This window comes from Panthera uncia, chromosome A2 (genome assembly GCF_023721935.1).
Source record: "Panthera uncia isolate 11264 chromosome A2, Puncia_PCG_1.0, whole genome shotgun sequence".
NCBI classification, from domain to species: domain Eukaryota; kingdom Metazoa; phylum Chordata; class Mammalia; order Carnivora; family Felidae; genus Panthera; species Panthera uncia.
Window position 1 is genome coordinate 75,887,508 of NC_064816.1, and position 26,258 is coordinate 75,913,765.

At 40.1% G+C, this 26,258-nt stretch overlaps 1 protein-coding gene across 6 annotated transcripts in view; it reads left to right on the forward strand.

The window, feature by feature from the left end:
* SRPK2 (SRSF protein kinase 2) overlaps nucleotides 1–26,258 on the forward strand; it is a 389,837-nt gene that overhangs the window by 83,415 nt on the left and 280,164 nt on the right. For 2 of the 6 annotated variants that reach the window (XM_049642817.1, XM_049642828.1), the window contains exon 3: nucleotides 16,243–16,306. The exons of the other annotated variants lie outside the window; for them this stretch is intronic. In XM_049642817.1, the coding sequence (XP_049498774.1) occupies nucleotides 16,269–16,306 (38 nt within the window). In that variant the 5' untranslated portion in view covers nucleotides 16,243–16,268. The remainder of the gene's footprint in view (nucleotides 1–16,242; nucleotides 16,307–26,258) is intronic. 6 annotated transcript variants of the gene reach the window in all.

Consider the following 26,258-nt stretch of genomic DNA (forward strand, 5'->3'; position numbering starts at 1 on the left):
GCTGTCAAGAACACGTGGCTGTCCAGAATTCACGCATTCCTTGGAGGCCTGGTAGCTGGGGGTATACCTATGTTCAGAGGAGGAGATAAGGAAGAGACCATGCTGAGAAAGCAGTGGAAACTGGTTAAACACTGGTGAAAAGTTAAAATCATATTTTAATAAGAAATTTTTTAAATGTTTATTCTGAGAGAGAGAGAGAGAGAGCCGTGCACACATGCGTGCACACCCGTTGCAAGCAGGTGGGAGGAGGGGCAGAGAGAGAGCATCTTAAGCAGGCTCTGTGCTGTCAGCACAGAGCCCACTGTGGGGTTCAAACTCCTCGAACATGAGATCACGACCTGAGCCGAAATCAAGAGTTGGACGGTTAACCGACTGAGCCACTCAGGTACTCCAAAAAACATATTTTAAAATTATGCAATGTTTCATGCATATAAAACCTGAAATGTGAATGTAAATTTGAAAAATGAGATAGGCACCTGAATACCCCCCTCGCCCAACTCAAGAAATAGAAATATTTTCCCCCTTCCTCCTATCTTTGTAGTTGGTCCAGATTTCAGAGAGTTATTAGGCTTTAGAAAAAGGAAAAAGCTGGGTACCTCAGATGTCTTATAATACATTGGCCAGTATATTTCAGTATAAATTGAGGAACCATTTTGTTATTAAAGTAGATGATATGACTGGAAGAAAGTTACATTTTTTTTAAAAAGCAACATTGGAATTTCTTAAAGTTCTGGTCTTGAGCCATTTTATACTTACTCTTTATTGCATTGTTTCTTTTGTGGGAAGTGTTTCTTGCTACGTTAACTGCCCTGGCAATTGACTCTAGTTTCTCAAGCACATGCCTTTCTTTCTCCTCTGCACCATCTAACAAAGAACCCAAATATTCATGGCTCTAGGTACAAAATTTAGTTTTTATCTTAACTTTCGTCTGTGGGATTCTCTGTGTTTCTTCTATGCAGTAGTATACCTTTCATAGGCACACTCCATTCGTTGAGACTTGGTCACTTTTGGACTGCGAAATTAATACCTGTATTTTTAAATACTTTTTTTTAGTTGACCAATTTGTTTCAGCAATTTTATTTCATTATAAGAGCCTGCTCATGATAGAATTGGAACAGACCGAATTTAGTTTTTAAAGCTAGTTTTAAATGCCATTTTTACAACCTCCACAAGACTCCCTTTCTTATGATAGAACAGTGTCTGAAGAATTGAGCTGGTTTGTCCCCCCCATTCAGTATAACACTCTCAGGATTCCAATGGAACATTGCTTTGATCTTGATTAAACTGTGAATTTTATTTGAAAGTGAAAATTGGCATTTGGAGGCTATTTATAATGGTGTGATGGCAATCTTTTTGCAGACTGTCCGTTTGAAAGCTGGGTAACCACAAAAGGGGTTTATTTTAAATGGGGTATCCTTTGGCAACACTCAACATTATTTGAGAAAATTATTTTTAATTACACAAATAACATCTATAAAAAATTTAAGTGCCGTAAAGGTGAAATTCTCTGACCATTCCCTCATTCCTTTTTTTTTTTTAATGTTTTATTTACTTTTGAGAGAGAGAGAGAGAGAGAGAGAGAATGCAAGTGGGGGGGAGACAGAAAGAAGGAGGGAGACACAGAATCCAAAGCAAGCTCCAGGCTCCGAGCTGTCAGCACGAGAGCCCGACACAGGGCTTGAACTCACAGATCATGACCTGAGCTGAAGTCAGACACCCAGCTGACTGAGCCACGCAGACACCCCTCCTCATTTTGTCTGCAAAAGCAAGGAAGACCTTCTCCTAATCAGTTTGGAGTATACTCTTCCTCGACTTTACTTTTCATTTACATGTACATATACGCACGCACATACACACCTGTGAAAACACGCGTTTGTAACAAAAGTAGTATACTGCGTATTCTGCACACGCCTAGTGTCAGTTTTGTAGGTCATTCAGTACCTGCAGGGCTACCTCACTCTTTTCAAAGGCTGTGTATGATGAATGTAGCAGAGTTCAGTTAACAGTCGGGTTGTTCTCCATTACTTGCTGTGGCACACAGCATTATGAGGAGCATGTTTACGTGACCCTCCGAGGACACGCGTGAGTGTTCTCGTAGCTTGGATTTGGAAGAAGTGGAATTGCTGGATTGTCACTATCTAGCATTCCCTATGTTGAAGTCCCAATAAATAGAATATTGTTTGGCATGATTGGCTATTGGGTTTGTGAAATGAATTGTGTGTTTGTAACACTGTCGTGTCAGTTAGATAAGGAGGACAGGCGCCAAGTGTAAAGCCAGTGATTCTCAACACTGGCTGCGCGTCAGAATTACCTCTTAAGACTTTTTCGGCATCATCACCCCAAGAGAGTGATTTAGTAGGTCTGCAGATCAGTACGAATGGCCCTTGGCATGAAGAGGAAACTTAAATGCAAGAGATACAGAGTGCCTAAATTGCCCAGTACTAGTTCAGTACCTAGCTCACCCCATAAAATGCAGTCAAAATATGGCCCTAAAATTTGATTTTCTTTAAACTCTTAATGCGAGTTAGTAACGCTACCCCCACACTTACCATAGTTGTAGGTGTAATAAATGATTGTTTTAAGGCTGACAGATTTTTTTAAGGGGGAGGGGACAGCAAGATTATAAACATGAAGTCTGAATAGGACTGAATTTACAGGATTGTGTTGTAACTTTCATAAGTATTGTGAACATAAGTGAATGTTTAGGTGTTTTACTATGGAAAAATGTGAGCGCATTCTAAATCGGCCACACGTAATGTATGGTGGTTGAGGGCCCAGAGCCTGTACAGGGGCTGCTGGGGCTCTGAGTCCCCTCTACTGCACTAGCCCTGTAAATGGCAGCAAGTTACTGAGCCTTTCTGTGCCTCCATTTCCCTGTCTGTAAAATGAGGATAATGATCATGTTTATCTTACAGGGATATGAGAGTTTTCAGAGTCACTATATAAAGCAGAAAGAAGAGTTCCTGGCATTGTAATTGGTATGAAATGTTAGATGTTACTGTTGGTATTGTTGCTGCTCTTTGTTACACATATAATTATGAATCCTGGTGTCTTTATATTTAGGCATTATTGCATGCTTAAAATATTTTTCCACGTGGCTAGAAACCAGCAACGCAATACGTGGCCAGAGATGATAAGGATGAAGAACTTGTACTCTGGAATACTGATTCAGCGTCATTTTGATAAAACAGAGTTGAAGTGTTCTGTGTCCTTGATACGTTTAAGGCCCTGTTTATTGATTTTTGCGTATTAAAATGGAGAACTAATTGAGGTTTTCTGTTTATGCAATTGGTGGGAAATCCCACAGACAGCAAGACAAGAATAAAGTAGCCTGTGTTTGATTTGCTACAGTGTTTATCGTACTTTAGAACATTGTGTAAAGCAACAAAGCCTTGGAAGTAGACTTTACTATTGCTTGCTGCTGTTAAAGATTTTTATAGAAATAAGGCACTGTTGAGGCTTGAGGTGAGAATTTGAGGATTTACAAATGAGAGAGGTGATAATTGGCAGAGTTCCTGGGGGGCACTGTGTGGGTGTGCAGACAGGGGATGAATTGTGGAGAGTTGACAAGTCTCATAAATAGTTCCATGAAGTCAAATACTTTCTCCCTGGCATGACATAAGATTTGAAAAATTTGCTCTTAATTCTAACCCACCTGTTGAATCTCTTATTTTAGTTTTCACTGTATAGTTGGTTATATTCTACCCTATGTAAGACGGACTTCTTTGTATGGCGTGTAAGATGCTCTAGGGACAGACCCCGCCAGTATCTCTATTTTCCTACCAGTCTCTACTTGGCTCCTGCCAGCCACCAAAACAACTTGGATGGCCCACACGACAGGAGTCTCCATAGCTTTGTTTGTGCCATTTTCCTGTTGGGAGTGGGCTTCTCTTCACCTGGCAAAGTCCTCCTAACGCTAGTGACAGATGCCTTCTTTGGCCATTCCCTTTCCCCACACTGATCATTTCCTCCCTGGAGGCTGTGCAGCACAGCACGCACGCACCTGGGGATCTAGACTACAGAGCTAGGCCGCCAGGTTCTCATCCTGGCTCAGTGACCTACCAGCTCTGGAATCTTTTTTTTTTTTTTTTTTTTTAATTAAAATAAAATTCACGTTCCCCTTTTCACCAGTTTAAAGTTTACAAGTCAGTGGCTTTTAGCATATTTATACTATTGTAAAGACCTCGCCATTTCCCAATTCCAGACCATTTTTATCATTCTAAAAAGAAACTCTTTGTGCATTAGCAGACACTCCCCATTTTCCCTCCTTCCCTAGCCCCTAGATCTACTTTCTGTCTCTCTACATGTCCCTGTTCTGGACATTTCATGTAAATGAAATGATACAATATGTGTTTTGTCTCTGGCTTGTTTCACTGTCCATAATGTTTTCAGGATTTATCCATGTGTTAGCATGTATCATTACTCCATTTTTCTTATATATGGATATACCACATTTTGTTTATTCATCAGCTGATAGATATATGGGTTGTTACTTTGGGGATATTACAAATACCACTTGTGTGCAGGTTTTTTTGTGAACAGTATGAACATACGTTTTCAGTTCTCTTGGGTATATACTGAGGAGTGGAATTGTTGGGTCATATGGTAACCCTTTGTTGAACTTTTTGAAGAATTGCCAGATTGTTTTCCAAAGTAGCTCTGCCATTTAACATTCCCACCAACTGTATGTGAAGTTCCCAAATTCTCCACATCCTTGTCAATCCTTGTTGCCGTCTTTCTGATTACAGCCATCCTGGTGTGGGTATAAAATGATATTTCATTTTTGTTGTAATTTGTGTTTCCCTGATGACAGATGATGTTGAGCAGTTTCTCATGTGCTTCTTGGCCATTTGTGTGTTTTCTTTGGAGAAATGTCTATTAGATCCTTTGCCCATTTTTTAAATTGGGTGTTGTTTTTTTTTTAAATTGCTGAGTTTTAAGAGTTCTTTATATATTCTGGTTTCTGGTTCTTTATTGGATATGTGATGTGCAAATATTTACTCCCATTCTGTGGATTGTCTTTTTTTCTCAATAAGTGTTTTTTGATTCACCAAAGTTTTTAATTCTTATGATGTTCTTCTGTTTTTTGTACTTTCTGTGTCATATTTAAGAAACGAGCCTAATCCAAAATAATGAAGATATACATCTGTATTTCCTTTTAAGAGTCAAGTTTTAGCCTTTATATTTAGATTTTTGATCCATTTAGGGCTAACTTTTGTATGTACTGTGAGTTAGGAGTCCAATATTATTCTTTTGCATGTGGACATCCAGTTGTCTGGACCATGTTTTGGAGGCCATTCTTTTCTCCCCTAGTGGCCTTGACACTGTTGGAAATCAGTTGGCTGTCATGTGAGGGTTTATTTCTGGACTCTGATTCTATTCCATTGATCTATATGTCTTATCTTTATGCCAGTTTCACAGTGTTTTTTTTAAATTTAATTAAAAAAATTTTTTTAACATTTATTTATTTTTGAGACAGAGACAGAGCATGAATGGGGGGGGGGGTCAGAGAGAGGGAGACACAGAATCCGAAACAGGCTCCAGGCTCTGAGCTGTCAGCACAGAGCCCGACGCGTGGCTCGAACTCACGGACCGCAAGATCATGACCTGAGCCGAAGTCGGACGCTTAACCGACTGAGCCACCCAGGCGCCCCTAAATTTAATTTTTTAAATGGTAATGTATTTTTCAGAGAGTGCACAAGTGAGCATGCGTGGGGGGAGGGGCAGAAAGAGAGGGAGTCTGAATCTGAAGCAGGCTTCCAGCTCCTAGCTGTCAGCACAGAGCCTGACTTGGGGCTCAAACCCACATGCCATGAGATCATGACCTTGAGCCCAAGCTGGACACTTAATTGACTGAGACACCTGGGTTCTCCTTAATCACACTGTTTTGATTTACTGTAGCTTCATAATAAGTTTTGAAATCAAGATGTGTGAGTCCTCCAACTTTGTTCTTCTTTTTTCAAGATTGTTTTGGCTATTCAGGGTCCCTTGAATGTCTAAATGAATTTAAGGGTCAGTTTGCCCACTTCTGGAAAAAAAAGGTATTGGGAATTTTTATAGGAATTGTGTGAATCTGTAGATCAATTTGGGGGAATACTGTCATTTTAATAATAATAAGTCTTCCAACTCACGAACACAGGATGTCTTCTCATTTAAGTCTTTAATTTCTATCAACAATGTTTTGTGTTTTTCAGTGCACAAGTCTCTGGTTTCCTTTGTTAAATTTATTCCTAAGTATTGCATACTTTTTGATGCTATTGTAAATGGAATTGTTTAGGTCTGGAGGTTTTAGAAAAATTTTTTATATTACTATTTTTTTAATGTTTATTTATTTTGAGAGAGGAGAGAGAGAGAGCATGCACGCACACACACACACACACACACACACACACACACACACACACGCTCCCGCAGGGGAGGGGCAGAGAAAGAGAGAATCCCAAATAGGCTCTGTGCTGTCAGTGCAGAGCCTGACACGGGACTCTATCCCATGAACTGTGAGATCATGAGCCAAAATCAAGGGTTGGATGATCAACTGACCGAGCCACCCAGGCACTCTGTTTTGGAAATTTATAAATGTCCAAAGCTTCAGTTTCCATGCATGTAAAATGGAAAATATGTTAAGTACCTACCTCTCCAGTTGTTGTGAGTTCATTCATGTAAAGGGCTCAGGTAGGCCAGATGGTTCAAGCTAAATGCTAAATATTAGGCTGTGAACTCCCTGAAGGGAGGAGTTTTGCCCTACATATTTTTTTATTTTTATTTCTTATAATTTTTCTTATTTTTAAAATAATTTTTAAATGTTTGTTTATTTTTGAGAGAGAGAGAGAGAGAGAGAGAGGGAGGGAGGGAGACAGAGAGGCGCTGTCAGCACAGATCCCAATGCAGGCTTCAGACTTACAAACCATGAGATCATGACCTGAGCTGAAGTTGGACAATTAACCAACAATATATATATATATTTAAGTTTAGGTGTTTATTTTTGGGAGTGGAGGGGCAGAGAGGTAGGAGGATAAAGGATCTGAAGCAGGCTTTGCACTGACAGCAGGCAGCTCGATGCAGGGCTTGAACTCACAAACTGTGAGATTATGACCTGAGCCAAAGTCTGATGCTTAACCAACTGAGCCACTCTGGTGTCCCTGCCCTGCATATTTTTGAGACATTCTTCCTCCCTCTGCTCATGTGGCATCTAGTGCAGCACCTGTTGGTGATGAGGGAATGTGGAAGGGTGGACAGATTGGACTGCATCACATCAATTTCAGAATTGCAGTTCTAAAGTTTGAAAGTTAATGTGGATTGGGAGTTAGGGACTCTAATTCCTCCTTATACCTCATATTTTGATATGGCTTGTTTTCTTATACATGTAAATAAGCCTTGTACAATAATTTTACCTCCTCTTAACAAAGTGAAATTACTTTTGAAGATGGTTGAACGGCCTTGGTTTACTACAGGAGTCAATAAAAGTAAGCATTTATTGCCTTGGTGAACTCACAGTCCTTTATGTGCCAAAATTGTAAATGAAATTAAAATGTCTTAATTTATGACATTGTAAGCCACAATATTAGAGAACCGAGTAGTTTCACTTGTATATTAATATCTAGTATGAAAAACTGTCTTTTAGTTAGGATTATAAAAATACTTCTTTTTCCGAGTAGTATCCTGTGTTGTAAATTCTAAAATTCATGTATCAGAAAATTGTACAAATGGTATTTATTTTATAAGCGTAAAACAGAGAAAGCTTTAAACTTGATCTCATGGTGAAGGGGGAGGTTGGATCTCACCCTGAGTGTAACAGCTCAGTTATCTAAGAACTTGTGTTACTTCTTAGGTCTCCCCAACAGAGTCAGGGTAAGAGTGTCTTTGTTCTGTTTAGCAGCCTGGATTAACTATTAATGATACTGTGCTGTGGTGAGAAACCTGTAGACAGTTTTCAGGAATTAGTTTCATTACATTTCCTTGCTGATAGAAGACAATGATGGTGATGGTAATAAAATTAAGAATTTATTTAAACATTCATCTTTTCTTTTTTAATACATTTTTGTATTAAGTTGTCCTGGAATTCCTCAATATCAAAATAACAAAAGCACTGGTAACAGATACTGTCTGGAGGCCTCTGAGGTCTGAGCGCACCCCTGCTGTGTCCAGTTGGGTGGTCTGGGGTCTAGGCTGGTGCTGCAGACACAGCCAGGGCACCTGGTTCCTCTTCTCCCTGCCTCTTGCTTGCAGTTGCAGGCTTATGGGGGTAAGTGAGGATGGGAATCCCAGTTTGAGGGGATTGACCTGCTTTTCTTTCTAGAACTTGAAAATCGGGAACAAACTTTTCCTTTTAAACTAATGTTCCTTTTGCGTTATCAGTTGCACTCAGGGTAATTAGTTTAAGAAGTAACAGAAGGAAAAGTATTGCCTCTAGTAAATGAAATTTCTGATTAGTGGCAGCAGCAGCTACCTTGAAAGTTCAAATCGAAACCTAGCCAGCTGGAGACCACCTCCTTCCCCTCCTTGTCCCCGCCCCCTCCCACCCCCACCCCTTTGTGGAGTTTGGAGTGAACACAGTGTAGTCCGCTGGCCCATCACCCTGTTCAGAAGGCAGGATACTGGAAAAAGTCTCCTTTTAAGGAAGGGGTGAAATTGGGACTTTTATCTTGAAAAATAAAATGATTCTGAAAGTAAGCTTATTTTATTTATCAAAATTTGAATTCTAATGAAAAATAAGTACTGAGTATTAGAATGAACAAAGAATGCATCAAGTGTTGATTGTTTTGGCATATATTTTTGTACTACATTTTGTGTAATAACATGATTGGATATCTTATAATTTATAATGCAGTTATAACGAAGGACATTTTTGCAGACTCTTCAAAGAGTTTTATTATCTTCCCTGTTAGTCACTGATAATCAAATAATTGTCATTCTTGAGACACTTAGCATATTATTGTCCTTGTTGATTTTTCTCATCAATTACTGACCTTCCTGACTCCTTTTGTAGCCTCATTTGGGATTCTAACATTTCGTGAGTGTCTTCAGCCAGCCTTGTCAAATGTTGCATGTTTTGGAACGTATTTTCAGTTTTCACTTTGTTTTGGGTTTACATCTTATTTGAATTGTTGTTGGACTGTATGACCATCAGTGTGAGAGAGAGAAAGAAGGGGTTTGATGGATGGAGATGGAGACTGGGAATAACCAGGTACAGTTTTTTGAATGGCCATTTCGTTAATGATTGCTTTTGTTTGCACAGTTTTTGCTTTTCTCTGTGTTCCTTTAACAGAAGGCTTGAATAATGAATGCTGGGATGGCAAGGACTCATTTTTACACCCGACTGTCTTTATGGTGTTGGTCAGTTCATCACTGACCTTCCTAGACGTCTCAGAGCGCTTGCTTTACTCCTGCTCCTTTATGAAGGGTCTCTTATGTGCCTGTCTCTTGAATTTTGCGTCAGGAACTCAATACTTGGTCCCAGAGGGTATTATCAGGGATTGACACTTGGGCCAGAAAAGCTGCTGCAGCCCCTGGTTTGCATTTACATGGGAGCCCCATAGAGATACTTGCAGGCTTAAGTTGGAGACACCAAGAGAGAAGGCCGTAAGCATGCATGGTTGAGGCAGTAGGATCTGTGAACATGAGAAACAGAGAGAAGCAGTTAATTGGTAGTGACAGGAGAAATGGAATTAGGGTCAGAGAGGTGTTGAGTCCCCAGAATGGTGAAGCATTAAGGTGGAGAGCAATCCCTCTGAACACTTGGTAACATGAACTGAGTATCAAGAGCTGTTAAGAACACATAAATGCCTCCACAGGCCTCACAGCCAGAATCTTGTTCTGTTCTTAACTTTTAGATGTTTTCTGACAGTACTGTCTTATCCCCTGAGGTAAACTGAGCACATACCTGTTTCTTGCAGCCTGAAATGGCTCCAAATATACAGATAAAGCATTAATTTAAAATATCCTCTTTCAGGGCGCCTGGGTGGCTCAGTCGGTTAAGGTCTGACTCTGGCTTAGGTCATGATCTCACGGTTCGTGAGTTCAAGCCCCACATCCGGCTCTGTGCTGAGGGCTTGCAGCCTGGGAGCCTGCTTCAGATTCTGTGTCTCCCTCTCTCTCTGCCCCTCCCCTACTCGCACTCTGTTTTTCTTTGTCTCTCAAAAATAAACATTAAAAAAAAAATAATCCTCTTTATACCTGAAATAAAATCAGCTTTGTGAATGGTCATGTAAAGAATTTGACAAGAGAGGAGTGCTTGGGGTGGCTCAGTTGGTTGAGTGTCTGACTTTGGCTCTTGTGGTCCGTGGGTTTGGGCATTGCGTCGGACTCTGTGCTGGCAGCTCAGAGCCTGGAGCCTGCTTTGGATTCCGTGTCTGTCTGTCTGTCTCTCTGCCCCTCCCTCGCTAGCACTCTATCTCTCTCTCAGAAATAAAAATAAACATTAAAAAAAAAAAAAGCAATTTGGCAAGAGAAATTAAGTTTAGTAAATCTGTTGGAATAGCATCCATGGAGAAAGGATGTAGGTTTAAGAATTTAGGTAGAACTGTCTGCCCAGTTATTATATCTTAATTTCCATGTCTTAAAAGGAAGGGTCCCATGTGAGCTTGTGTTGGGCAGGTAGTGATGTAAAGGACATGGGAACATGTCCTCTCCACAGCATCCTGTGTGAGTCTCACACTACTGTTGCTCTTAGGATCCAGGTGGATTCAGGGCTGTGCACCTTTTCTCCCACACTGTCTGATCTTTGAAGCATATCCTTTATTGGACTTGGTTGTTTTTTAAATTGTTTGTTTATTTTGAGAGAGAGAATGAGAATGCACATGTGAACAGGGGAGGGGCAGAGAGAAAGGGAGAGTAACCACTCTTCCTGGTCTGGGTTCTCAGGGATGGTCTCAGCTCTGGACTCATAGCCCTAAGTGTTCCATGAGTCTTCAAACTCACGTTATTGAGTAGAAAACTAAATATTAGACATAGTAGGCCATTAACCGAAGAGCTAAAAGTGTTCATCTTTGCGAGGGATTTGAGTATCTTTTAAAGTGTGGGTACAATCAGAATAAAAGGTTTTCATTTTATTCTGGATCTGTAGGTTGGATGAAAGAGAATGAGTGGGAGATCCTGGTGAATTGGTTTTTCCTTTTTGGTGTATAATGTGATGAATAGGAAGAGTATGATGTCACAGACTGACCAGTTGGTTTTTAAATTTTAATGTTTATTTATTTTTGAGAGAGAGACAGAGACAGAGACAGAGCGTGAACAGGGGAGGAGCAGAGAGAGAGGGAGACATAGAATCCGAAGGAGGCTCCCAGGCTGTAAGCTGTCAGCACAGAACCTGATGTGGGGCTTGAACTCATGAACCGTGAGATCATGACCTGAGCAGAAGTTGGACGCTTAACTGACAGGGCCACCCAGGTGCCCCAAGACTGACCAGTTGTTTTAATCAAGAAAGCTGACTAATAGTGATGATTTTAATTGATTGGAAATATGAGTAAATAGATTTAGAAGCTGGTTTAAAAATTTTTTTTTAAGTTTACTTATTTATTTTGAGAGATAGCACAAGCAGGGGAGGGGCAGAGAGGGAGTGAGAATCTCAAGCAGGCCCCAAAGTGTGAACACAGAGCCCAGTGCGGGGCTTGAACTCATGAATGCGAGATCATGACCTGAGCTGAAACTGAGAGTTTGATGCTTAACCGTCTGAGCCACCCAGGTGCCCCTAAAAGCAGGTTTTAAAGGATGCTGAATGTTCTGCTTGGGTTGCTAGGTCCTTGGAAATTTAGCTGTAGGTCTCAGAAATGGTAGTCTTGGCGAAGGTGAAAAGTGTTATTGCCACCAGTTGTTTATCTTTTTAGCCCTCAAATTTCTTCTTCATAAATTAATGTGGTTCAGCTAAGTGATGACCTCTGAGGACTCTTCTATCTCTGTAGTTGTTTGAATCTCTGATTGAGTAATTGTGTCTGGAAATGTATATTTAAGAATAAGGACATGAAGTTAGCTAGATTGTAACGTTGACTAGGATAGGCTAAGAGGACCATGAAAGAATCAACAAGTAAGTGTAAATTGAAATGAAACTTCAGGTCTCCATTCCTAAAGAAGCCCTGGTCTCGGGGAGTCAGACAAGTAGTGTATATATTTCAGTAATTTTGTCCTGCCGGTGTATGTGATATATAGAAGGACAGCGGAGGTGAGCTGTGTTCTGTCTGGGGTGCAGTCAGAGGGGAGGTGGCGCATGGGCTGAGATTAGAAAAGTGAGTTGGGTGTGCAAGGGAAGCACACTGGGCAGTGGCATCCCAGGGAGGGAAACTGCATTCTAAGAAAACACTTGGTGGTGTGAGAAAGCATGGTGTGTTTAGGGAATCACAGAGTAGTGCTCAGCAGTCCTGGAACATAAAATAGGTTGGAAGGGGAGAGTGGTGGTAATGATACCCCAAATGAGACAGGGGTGCTAGTCTGGAATCCTTCAAACATTCCAGACTCAGAAGGGCAATGCTGCTGCTGTTTGGGGAGATGTGAAGGTTCTACATAGGAGATCTTAGACCGGGAAGTTGAGGAGTTTAGGTTTAGATGGTGGGTTCAAGGCATCTAGGGACCATGTAGGTGAAGATATCTAGAAAGGGTGGAAGGATGCACAGTGCTGAGTTGCAGGAGAGAGTATTGGGCTCGAAGTTCAGGTTTGGTCACCATCAGTGTCCTTTGGTTGTGGATGTCAGGGGAGCAGATTGGAAGAGTCGGTGAGTGAAAAGAGGGTCACGTGAGATAAGTATCTCCTACATTTAAGGTCTGGGTGAAAAAAGATGATCCAGCAAAGAACCTAGAGTTAGGAGGAGAATCAGAACACAAAAACATTAGAAAAACAAAGAAAAACTTAACATTGTCCCATAATGTTATTTAGAAATTAAAAGAACATGATGACAAAAAAAAAATCAACCATAATTTTAAATATGCTTATTTAAACTACACAAGTACCACTCGTTTATTTTCTTGGTGAAATAAAGAAGTGTGGCCTTAATACTCACTGGCCTGAATGAATAAAGGGGAGACCCTAGATGGTTGAATAAATATGTATTTATGGGGTTGTTACGATGGCCGCTTCGGAAGAACCTGAGGAGTGGTAGTGAAGAGAGTAATTCAGAATTGGTAGGGGTTGATGGGGGTGTAGCATTTTAAAGTGTAACTATAAAAGCAAACTGGATCTCTACATCCGTTCATAGACTGAAATATGTTCTAGAAGGGTCCAAGATTTACATGCAAAGTGAATTATAAAGCGTAATTTGTGGAAAATGGGACGATTTAAAAAAATTGGTGTGGGATAGTCTAAATGTGAAGAAAGACCATCATTCATAAAGAGAAAGACCAGTGGACTTAACTGCAAAAAAATGAAGGATAGGGTCATAGATACTGTGAATAAAACACAGAAACTAATTTTGGGGGAATGTTTGTAGTGTGTGTGTAAGAGAGTGTGGTCACGGTAGATGACGCAAGTGATCAGAGGTTCAGAAGGCTGAGGTCCTTAGCCAAGGGTTTGTGGAAGTCCTACAAACGTGAACATCGAAGCCCCCCGGTATTATGGCAGGTATAATGACATGGCTTCTGGGGTTCTCAATGGATGCGGGGAGTAATTAGACCACGGATGGTATTGGTAAGGAGGAGTAGGTAGTAGACTAGAAATGGACCTTTTGGGGGGCGCCTGGGTGGCTCAGTTGGTTGAGCTTCTGACTTCAGCTCAGGTCATGATCTCACGGTTTGTGAGTTTGAGCCCCGCGTCGGGCTCTGTGCTGACGGCTCAGAGCCCGGAGCCTGTTTCAGATTCTGTGTCTCCCTCTCTCTGCTCCTCCCCCACTTGCACTCTGTCTGTCTGTCTGTCTGTCTCTCTCTCAAAAATAAACAAACATTAAAAAAAAAAAAAAAAGAAATGGACCTTATGGGCCTCAGAGGATACAATATTCATATAGTATTTGTAAACATTCCTGAATGTTTTAGTCCTTCAGGAACTAGAAACATATCTGAAGGTTTGAAGAAAATGTGAAAAACATGTTAGAAACCTGTCCATGTATTACTGGAAACCCTTTTGGCTTGGAGCTCTCAAAGCTTTAACTTTTCTTTCTAATGTTTGTAAGATGGGCATACACTTCCTGAGAACTGTGTGGTTTAAATTGGGTGTCTTTCAGCTTATGTGCACAGATGATCTGCACACTGAAGGGTGAATCTTTTGTCTTTTTGGAATGAACAATTACCATGATGAAGAAGGATTCAAATGTAACCTCATTTCTGACATGGCTAGTTGATAAACTGAGAATTACACAGGGAGACTGAGATACAGATTAAAGTTAAATTTCCACATAAAATCAAACTATAGTGATAAAAAGCTGCATGTTGATGTTGATAGTAAGGAGAAAGTAGATCAAAACTGTGGACAAGCTCTTTAAAATAGGACAGACCTAGTATACCTCATTAACTCTTTCAACAAATATTTGTTTAGGATTACTGTCCTTTGCTAGGCACTACTTAGCAGCAGACACAGGGCTTACTATATGGCAGGCACAACACTACATCTACATGACTTTCATGGATTACCGTATTTCACACGGCTCACAACAGCCCTTTATGAGCAGTTGCTATCCCCATTTTATAGGAGAGGAGATAGAGGCTTTTAGAGAGTCTCATTAATTTCCCCAAGGTCATAGGGCTGTTAAAAATGCTGGAGGAGCCTGCCTTCAGATCCAAGGCTGCTGGTGGCCAAGGCTGAGCTCTTCTTAAACACTGCTCTTTTTAAACCGGTGGGAGGGGCATTGCTGAGCATTCTCTGTGGCACCCGGTGCCAGACTCTGTAATCCACGTAAGAATCCTCGAGGTAAGTTTCAGTATCATCATCTCGTCTTAACCACTGTGCTGTGTGCTCTCCCCAGTGGTTAGGTAGTTTGGCCAGAGCTGTGGTAGATTCTGTTCTCTAAACGGACGTTCATGCCAGCTTTATAGTGCCCGTTGGATGAAGTTGTAAGCTTAAACAATTCGGAAATCCCTTATTTTAACAACATTGAAAAAGATATTTCTGAACAGGTCTATTGTATCTTATGCAACTAATTTTTATTCCCTTTTCCTATTCCTTTGATTTCTGTAGTCAAGAGTCTTACAAATTAAAATGTGTTTTACCCCTAAGAAAAAAAATACCCTGAAACTGTTAGCTCTACTTTGATATCCTGAGACTGCCTATAGCAATATGTCAGTGGCCAGGTGTTTTATTTTTGGTATGTGAACTTTTTATTATGCATGGGAATAGGAGTGGGAAAACGGCTTTGCGTGTGAAATAGTTTGGGTAATGGGACCATGTCAGTTTTATTCACGTAAAATTACGTGCTTTTCGGTCAGTCATTAGTATTTTTAAAGGAAATGTGTTAGGTTTTATTTTCCTTCTCTTTTCCTTCTCCCTTTTATTTTTACCTCTCCTTTCCTTTTGGTCTGTTATCTCTGTCTCTCTTTTTTTTTTTTCTTTTCCTCCAAATCAGTATCAGCAATTATCTTTTAATTAAATTGAATTGGCGCTTACATTTCTGTTGCAGATGGCATTGTCAGTCCTTTCCTAAAAGGACAAGTATATTATCTGCTCGGTAACTGGGTGTTGCTGTTCACTTGTGCTGTACTGCGAAGGAGGAGGGGAGAATTAAGGTGTAAAATACAAGTCTTTTTCTGAAGGAGTTAAGGACAAGATGTTAAACACATTCTTTAAAGACGGTCAAGAAATTCTAAGAAAGGTTAAAAAAATTTTGATCTATAAATTGGGGTTCTGGTTTAATATTTCATTCTTAAGTGACAAAAATGATTCACTGAGCCATATTTTTCAGGGCTGGTGAAATAGAAGTAGCCCAGGGTTGCACATCTGTTCTTTACAGCCTGTAACTTTATTATCCAGGCTTCTCAGATTATCCAGTGTATCCAGTCCAGTTGTGAGCATTTCTTGTTTGTATTTTAATTTGCTGCATTTGAAATCTTCTTGCAGAGCCATGCTGGTTCTACCTTAAAAAAGAAAACACCCCTCCGCTTAAAAGAAATGGTACTTCCTGCTTTCATAAACAGTCATGTGCATAGTTTAGCAAGGCCTGGTGCCTCTGGAGCTTTTCCCTTTATAGCACCATCGAATCCCAGTCCTAACAGAAGTACTGCGAATCTTGTGGCCTCTTTTTGAACAAAAGGGATCAGAGACGAAAAATCTGTTGATATAAAGCTTGAAAGCAAGAGCAGGCAATCTTGGTTGTGAATATTTTCTGATTTTTCCAGAAATCAAGCAGAAGATTGAGCTGCTGATGTCAGTTAACTCTGAGAAGTCGTCCTCTTCAGAAAGGTACAGCTACATCTCTTGCATGAACAATTAATGGTGTAGCATTGCTAAGAAACAAGCAGGACGTATTTTTTTCTTGTCAAGTTTGCTGTATAACGTATCGTACTGCATGCCGGTCATTGTGCTGTGTCGAAGATGTGTATTTGGGCAGGCTGTTCTGCTTTTACAAAGGGTAATTGATTTTTTAAAAAATAGTGAAGCTTAATCAGCTGCAGCATGCACACCATCGCACAGCAGAGCGCTAGTTCATGTGTGACAGCTGTTGAAGGCTTTAAAAAATAATTTACTTCGCTACAAAACAAAAATCTTGCTTTCTTAAGGAAATATTAGTATTAGATTTTCTTCCTATGTTTGGAGATGGTTGCTACACAAAATCACATTATTTGTAAGATCTAGGTTAAAAATACTTGGCTTTTGGTGTAATAAATATTTTCTTATATGGAAAGGGAGTGCCATTTGTAAATAGCTTAGGAATTGCAAACCCACAGATTAGTCACATTCTGAAAGAGAGATATGATGCTTCTTCAAGTCTGTGCTAGGAAATGGAACAGTCACTGCATGCAGTAATGGTTCATGCCTGCAGGTAAGGACAAAATGACTCAGAAGTATTTTTAAAGCAATTATTTTGTCTGTCAATCAAATGATTATACCTGTAAGGAGATATTTCCTTAAAATGGCTATTTTACTTAATAAGTGGAATAAAGGTATTTTTATCTCAAGCCAGAAATGAGGCTAATAATATAGTTGCCTATATTGGTATGTAAATACTGTGTTCACTTCTCTTTGCCAAAATTGTGTATACTACATAATGTTTTAAATGGAGGTTCTTGGGCATACAGTTGATGCTTACCCTTCTCTTGGTTACCTAATAGTTTATATTTTATGTTGATATTTTATATTGAAGGTGTGTTGATTTGTCTCATCCGTGATTAGTTTTGAGGTTATCTTTTTCATAGATTTAATATTTAGGAAAATATTATGGAGACATGATTTAGTACTTGAGGAAGATAGAGGAAAAGCACTGGGGAAAAAAATGAGGTGAACAGCCTACCATGGTAAAATGGATTTAATTAAAGTACACTAGTGTATGGAGGACATGATCTGATGGCAAAATGATGACATTAAATCGATTTATTAGTGTAATTAGGGGAAAGACTTCTGGCTATAATTTAGGGCATTACAAATAAGATGTTAACTGCTTTCTTCAGAAATTGAAAATAGAAAAATTTCTTCCCATTTGTGTTTATTTTCACGTAGCTTCTAACTCCTGGTTTGTGGCTAGCCATCCGAGTTTTTAAACATTCTGTTTGCTGAGATGAAAAACAATCTTCAGCCTTGTGGTTCAGCCAGTAAAATGGTGGTGTTGGGAAGGGGAGAGGGTGGTGGTGTAAATAGTGAGCGGTCCGGGCGCCAACTGTGATGTTGGAGTTCTGTTACCAGGGAAGAGCATTCTCAATGGGATGGCAGCAATAATTATGTTAGCTTTTTTGAGTAGCATGAATTCTCTATTGATAAACTGGATGTTGAACAGAATGGAAGAATATTAGTGAGAAACAAGTTAGGAATGGATGAGGTTTCTCTAGTTAAAGGAAAGATTCTAAAATATTTTGGTGATTACATTTACTTACTATTATAACAATAATAATTTATTATTTTTTAAATCCTTATACCTAAGCTCCTGTGGTTAAATTTGATGGAAACGGAGGATGCATGTGGTCATGGTTTTAAAGTTCAGAAACCAGCCACTATGCTTGTGACAGCTTTATACACAGTTTTACCAGAGCTTGCTTGCTTTGTTTGTTATTCTTTTGGGGGTGCTTAGACATGTATATGGCAGTTGTGATATGCTGACTTAATGGGTGATAAATCTATTTTATGGGTCAGCCAACACTTTGCAAACATAGAAGTTGTTTCATTAATGGAAATACATTAAAAATAGAAGTTACTTCTTTTTTCTCCTCTTTGTAAAAGGCATACAGTGACGAGTAGTCAAATGATTTGTCTTTTCAATGTGTTTCAAAGAATTTGAAAAGCAAGAATGTAAAGTTAAAAAAAATTCATAGCCTAGTAGTGCTATATCCTGCTCACGCATTTCATAGTTTATCGTATCATGTAACATTACCATCACATTCTTCATTCAATTCCTTGTTCACCGGTTACTTAATTTTAAAAGTCTTTGACCTTTTTTTTTTTTTTTTTTTTTTTTTTTTTAATTTAGCTGTTTGAGTCAAGGCCTGAATTCAGCTATTTGGAATTTACATATGGTCAGTATTCCACATGGTTTTTTGGGTAGAAATGATGAAGAAACCCTGCTTCTTTAAAAGAGGGGAGAAGCTGCTTTGCAAGAAACCAAAACTTACCATTTGGCACAAATGATTTCGTTCACTGTCTGCAGGATAGAATGATCTTTTGATATTTCAGACCACTGAGTGGAGTGGAAATGCAACATTTTTATAAGTAAAAATATAATAACTGTAAACAGCAATGTGATGTTCCTAATAATTCTTCCATCTCCTATTTTTAACCCGCTTAGTGAGAATTGCTAGTCCTGTGTGACAGCTAGTATTGGTTGAATTAATTCTTGCTCAGACAGTTTTGTAAAATGGGAGAAACAAAACAAAAAATAAATTTATTTCTGTAGACTTAGGGTTCTTCATTGAAAAATACGAATATGATTTGAAGCAGTATATGGAATTTTGAAAATTGTTTTGGAACCTAAATTAGAAAACATGTTTTCTTAATGGATCTCAATACCACCTTGAGATTTAAGATTGTATTTTTACCTTTAAAAGAAGAGTGGGGGTCCATCTAAATGTTCTTTTGTAGGGGAGGTGGGGAGTACTGTTCAGAATGGCTGACTCAGGGGACAAAATCCAGTGGGGTGACAGAAAGTTATAATTCTATTTTTTGGTTTTATATTTCAGAGAAAGGGGAAAATGTCAACTTAATTATTAAATTAAGGACAGAGAATATTACTGAATGAATTAAAAAGACAAAAACAAATGATGCCTGATTTGTATGTTATTACCAGCTAAGAGGAACACGTATCCGTTGCAAGAGAGCCCCCTTCTGCAGATTTTAGGAGCACATCCTACTATGAGTATTTGCTTTTTAATTGCTGCCTGTTGAATGAATGAATGTATTCATCTTAAACATGGTAGTGACAGGGCCAGGCACAGTTTTACTTCCTCACCTACCCCCATTTAATGAAAAAAAGAAAGCTGTGAACATTTATTTGATATAAAAACTAGGTTTTCAAGTTTTTGTTTCTTCTTGACTTAGCCATAACACTTCTGGGATTTGGAAATTTATGGAGTGGAGTAGGTGGGAAAGAGGAGGAAAAGGAGTAGTAATCATGATAATATCTAGAAAAAAGATAATCATTTCTTAAACATTTCCACATACAAGTTTTAAGTGAGGAGGGAGAGAGAGAGAGAGAGAGAGAGAGAGAGTGTGTGTGTGTGTGTGTGTGTGTGTGTGTGTGTGTCTGCCTGCTGTGGGGAAGACTCTGGCAAATCAACCTCAAAAGATCCTGAGTGAGCAGAAGGCACTTTGCTCTATTAAAATTTTGGACAAACTGTATTGCTACTTCTTCAGTGAACTCATGAACAAAATTGGACAATTCTTTATCAGTGAGAAGAGTTGAGCCCAGAGTGCTCAGAGAGAGGATTCCCAGTGTTTCCAGGCTGACTCCAGGGAGGCCTGTGGAGTTTGTGAGGGGAAGGAAGGTCTTGAGAAGCTGGGGAACCTATGTTCACACAAAGCTTTGGCCACATTTGCTCTTGTGAAATGTAAATGTTGTTGTAATTAATAAAGTTCACAGTCAGTCAAAAGTTGTTGTAATTAATAAAGTTCACAGTCAGTCAAAAGTTAACTAAGTAGCAGTGCCTACTATTGTACTTTCTCAGGTAACAGATAATAAAAGGATAATTTCACATGTGCATGAGAGAGAGAGAGAGAGGTTGAGAGAGAAAGAGATATTTTGGTGATTAAAGGGGTCTTTATCCTGGAAGAGATAGGAAGTGCAAGCCTGGATCATTAGCATCCCACTTGAATTTAGAAATTGCTAGCTGCCTTTTTTTCAGGAGGAGAGAGAAAGGAAGAGGGAGAAAGTATCATAAAAATATTTATGCTATGGCCTATATCCTGCCAGTGCTGTGTAAACAGGATTGGTAAGAAAGGTTAGAGATTGTTGCCCCTACCCTAGTAGAAGAGGGGCATTTGAAACACATAAAGAACCTGTGCTATTTTTGTGTGTGTATTTTAATTCATTTTCTTATTTTGGAGCCTCTTAAGTGAAAGAAAAAAGGGCATATGATAATGGTGCGTGGTTGCAGAAAGCAAAAAGAGAAGCCTGGAAGAATAAGGGGAATGGGAGGGAAAACAAAAACATCAGGATGGGACCACCTGGAGAAAGAAGTAAGCGTAGGATATTTGGTGGAAAAGGATCCAGGACCAAGGCGTCTTTTATTTGCTCTTATGTTGAACGTATTTTCCTCCATGTCTCTATGGTGTGAACTAAGAACAGTCATGGAGGATAGCCACATTTTACTAAAATTCCCTCTTCTGGGGCGCCTGGCTGGCTCACTCAGTAGGTCAAGATGCGACTTTGATCTCAGGGTTGTAAGTTTGAACTCCATTGTTGGGTGTAGCGATTACTTAAAAATAAACAAATCTTTAAAAAAAAATTCCTCTTTATTGTAGTGAAGAGGCAGAGGTAGTTAGTGGTGACGGCTTCTCCCGTGCTCATGCTCACCTCTGCCTCCGTCTGTGTTTGCGGGTGTACTTGAGAACTACTTTCTCTGAGGGGTTAGAAGAGATGACCGTGGCTGGTTGTGTTTTCTCCCTCCGCTCAGTCCTTACGCTTTCTGCTGTTTTCATTTAATTTTTAGTAATATGTTTATGGAAGATATATATGGGAAAGTGCACAGATCATAGATCATTATGAAATCCAATTATTTTTTTCTCTTTTGTTGTTTATGTTTTATGTGTTGTATCTAAGAAACCCTTGCTAAGCCCAAGGTCACTATGATTTTCTGCTAGGCTTACCTAAAAAAAGTTTTTGACTTTTAATATTTTAAGACTTTGATTCATTTTGGGTCTTTTTAAATTTTATTTGTTTGTTTATTTAGAGAGAGAGTGTGTGCACACTTGAACGGGAGAGGGGCAGAGAGAGAGAGAGAGAGGAAGAGAGAGAGAGAGAGAGAGAGAGAGAGGATCCCAAACAGGCTCTGCACTGTCAGCACAGAGTCCAATGCGGGGCTTGAACTCGTGAACTGTGAGTTCATGACCTGAGCCCAAATCGGGTGCTTAACCGACTGAGCCACCCAGGCGCCCCTATCTTGGGTCTTACTTAGTATTAAGATAAAGATGAGGTTATTTCCACATCTGACTGTTCAATTATATCAACCCTTGAGCGTTACATGCAAATAGAAACCCTCCGTACATGCGTTACGTTGCGCTACGTTCGTGTTTGTGTGCAGCAGCGGCAGTTAGTTCCGTCTCCTTGCTGTGCGGTATTCACTTGAATGTGCCTCGCTTTATGTATCCATTCTACTACTGATGGGCATGCGTCCGGGACGTCTGCAGTTTGTTAGGATTGCTGCTCCTGTGAGCATTTGTACACCTGTCTTCTGGGGAGTGGATCTATGCCTGCACTTCCGCCATGTGTGTACCTGGGAGCACAGTTGCTAAGTGTTAGCAGACACTGCCAGTTTTCCAAAGTGAATGTGCTAGTCTGCACTCACACCAGCCTGCCCCAGGTCCTTGTTCGCTTGGTACGGCGCATATCCTTTACCTCTGCCTTCCCATGTCTTTTCCCTTCCCCTTTTCTTTCTCTCTGTTAGAATACTGATGGGTCAGGGGCCTGGGTGGCTCAGTCAGTTCAGCATTTGACTCTGGATTTCGGCACAGGTCATGATCTCACAGTTCGTGAGTTCAAGCCCCGCATCAAATGCAGCTCCACAGAGCCTGCTTGGGATTCTCTCCTTCTCTCTCTGCCCCTCCCCTCCCCTCTCTGTCTCTGAAAATAAATACAATAAACTTAAAAAAGAAGAATTCTGATAAGTGTGCCAGTGTGAACGGGCAGAATTTTTGAGGAGAAGTAGATGCAGATAAGGGACTGTTTCTGAGTACCAGCTTTCATGAAGGAAATCAGAGTTAAAAGTTGAGACCAAATGGGAACCAGCCACGAAGTGTAGTCAGTCATCTGAGGTACTGCCCTCCCACTTACTGATTTGGAACTGGATCCGAGAGGCCACAGCTGTTACCATTAGTTTTCAGACTTGGTTTGAATACCAAAATTATTTCTTTATTTAAGCCGTATTAGAAGCCTGTCATGCAAAACAGAAAAGAAAAGCTTGGGGTGAGAACCAGGGAAGTAATCTGGGCCTCAGTTTTGGTGCTCAGCCATCCCATCCTTGAGAGCCCTTCCGTCGACCTCCAGTCTTCTTAAACCCTTCAGGTGGGCCACCTTGGGTCTGACCAGGAAATTATGACATTTTTGATATGTCCCGATCAAAAATAAATTTTTTTTAATGTTTATTTATTTTTGAGAGAGAGAGAGGAGACAGAGTGCGAGCAGGGGAGGGGCCTAGAGAGAGGGAGACCCAGAATCTGAAGCAGGCTCCAGGCTCTGAGCTGTCAGCACAGAGCCCGATGTGGCGCTTGAACTCTCGAACAGTGAGATCATGACCTGAACCGAGGTCGAATGCTTAACTGAGCCACCCAGGCACCCCTATATGTTCCAATCTTATATCAACTTTTTATAGTGTTAAATTTGTAGAGTGTTACATTTCATATTGTTCATAGTCTCTAAAATTTCAGTATCCTATGTCTGAATAAAATTGTACTAGTGTCTTTTAATTTCTGTTAGGAAAACAAAACAAACCTGGACAATTAGCTGAGCTTCCTTCCTGTTGGTCATTACTTATGTGGTCTAGATGCAGTAATTTCTAGGTTATTTTGTTTGTTACCAATTTAAACTTTGATTCTGACACTTCTTTGGAGGGTTGCCACATCACAGCCCGCACAGACCTTTCAGAACACCAGTCTGCTCAGGCCAGGTCACTCTCCACTTTACATACCCTTCAGCCCTCTTCCCACTGTTCTTGGCATAAAGGAAAACTCTGTATCTGGGTCAGCGAGCACCCACATTCTCCATCCCAACCGCAGACTCCTCTGACTCCAGTCCTGTCTCTCTTGCTTTGCTCTTTCGCTGCTCCTATCCTTCCCATCTCAAGGAAGCCCTGCCTAGGTCAAATTACACTTGTTATAAGCCCTTCCAGAACCATGTACCTCTCCTTTGTAGCATTTGTCACAGCTGCTGTTTGACAGAGGGGAGTATCAATGACATTTGGTCTACTTACTGGTGTAGTATTAGCCCCGACTTACGATCTTAAATGTAGAAGTGTTTTCATTAGAGAATATTTTTATATCATCATTTACAGCTTGCAAATTAGGAACCTTATGGGAAGAACTTTTTTGGTATAGAGAGAGTCATTTATTTTTATGGTATTGTTTTAGATTAATAAAGTATAGCTGTACGTGGTCACAAATAGTTATATATAATCCTATGTTGTCAATTGTAGTCATGAGCTAATTTAACTTGAAGTGTCAAGGTTACAAATCTTAGGTTTTTCTATCACCATAAAAATGCACAGTTTGTTATTACATATATATTTTTTACGTTTGTTACAATGTAAAATGGACATTAAAGTAAATCTGAACGCTTCCCATCTCTTTGCCAAACTGGTAACATCAAACCAGAGCCCTTCATCTCCCAAATGTCAGTATTGTGTATATCACCTCAGTGCTCTTTGTCGTGGTTGTACTCCATCCTTTACTGTTACTTAATATCATGTTCTTTGTTTGTGTTTAGTCGTGGTAAGATGCACAGAACATAAAATTCGTATAATGTTTTTTAAAAGTTAATTTTCTTTAAAAGGAAATCTCTGTATCCCTACCAGAACCTTTAAAAACAATTACTGTTAAATCCTGTCCAGATTCTGTTGTCTGATAAAGGCTTAGGCCTGTGCCATATGCTCCCTCTGTTTACAAGGGAAATTAAATTGGCAAGTGTCATAAAGGAGCTTAAGTGTATGTGTTAGCACCAAAGTGAGACATGCTGTTGGATATACTCAGACTGAAAGAAGTTGGGAAAAGCGTCACTTTCTCAGTGTGCGGTTCGTTGTAATTCAGTCCCAAGTCCCAGGTACCGTATTACCTAACGTGGGTTTGTACCCCAGGAGCAGCACTTCCTTTTCCCTGTGGGATCTGCCCTCCCCCCCAGATGGTAGATCAGGGAAGTTTTGAACAAATGTGCACTGCTCTTGTAAGAATAACAATGACAACAATAAAAAATAACTCTCCTTCTAACAGTCATATTGCAGATTCCCTTTGGAGCAGAATTCCTTATGTGCCAATAGCTGGAAGAAATTAAAGACTGATTTTAGTGTAGCTTACATTTGTCATCCATCCATCTTCTGTGCGTCCATCCAGCATTTATCAGCAGCGGCTGTGCACTGCCCACTCAGTGATTGGGAAATCAGGGGCCAGCAAAGGCAGCACAGAAGCCTAGGCTCTGTGTAGAAGAGGCTTTGGTGGGTGGCCTCCCCCTCACCTAACTTGGGCAGTTTCGTGGGCATCTAGTCATGGACCACACCAGCGGGAAGCTCTTGGCATTTGTTGAAAGAATTACAAATAACCAATAATTGTATTTTGGGTGAACTTACATTGAGGCTAGAGCTGTATACAGTGTAAGGGTTACAGACATTTGCCAAAGGCAAATAGTGATGCCTTTGAGATGAGTGAGGACCAAGGGCCAGATGCAGACTCTAGAACACTAGAGACCACAAACCCATGTAAAGAGCTAGCTGCTGCTATACTGAATTAAAATGAGGGGAAAAGAGACTGAAAACTGGGGAGAAGGAGGCCAGAGAACTCCCATCCTTTCATATTCTTCTTCAAAGTCTAAAATAAAACACAGGGCACCTGGGTAGCTCAGTTGGTTAAGCGTCAGACTTCAGCTCAGGTCATGATCTCAAGGTTCATGGGTTCAAGGCCTGCATTGGGCTCTGTGCTGACAGCTCAGAGCCTGGAGCCAGCTTCAGATTCTGTGCCTCCCTCTCTCTCTCTCTGCAGCACCCCCCCCCCCCCCCCCCGCCATCTCTCTCAAATACAGACATTAAAAATAAAACAAAATTGTCTTTCTAAATTACTCTGCACATTTATGGTAGCAAAGCTATTGGAAATAAATGGTTTGCAGTATGAGAGTATTAAATTTGTTATAGTTTATCCAGTGTAAGGAATATGATACAGAGATTAAAACATGATGTAGAAGATTTAATAACAGTGTTATTAAAAGGCATTGTAGAAAAAAAAGCAAGAAAGGTGAAAAACAGGCGATAAAAAACTACTAAAGGTATTCCCACTTCTGTAAGCCCAGAGTGTGTGAGGCTGTGTGTGTATGTGTGTACGTATAAAAAGAGCCTGTGCACACAAATAACATGGTTTGCAAAGACACACCACATGAAGCTATGATGCCTGGTACGGTTACACATCTGTCCTTTTGCTTGTAGGTATGTGGTGCAGTTTTTATAATGACATGCTGTGTTTTTGAGATCACATGTTTGTAAAGAACCCATGTTCCTCCAAAATAAATAAGTAAATAAAGAGGTGGTTGTGGATCAGCTCTTGCTGGCTACTGCCATGTGGAAATCCAGGCCAAATTTTGCCAGCCTTTGTGATTTTTGTGAGAAGTTGACTACTTTTTTCTGTCAGAGCTCTCATTTTAGTCTTATTTATTTATTTATTTAGTTAGTTAGTTAGTTAAAGATTTTTACTTAGAAGTAATCTCTACCCGTGGGGCTTGAACTCACAACCCTGAGATCAAGAGTTGTTTCCCCCACTGACCGAGCCAGCCGGGAGCCCCAGATCTCTCCTTTTAAATGATGGC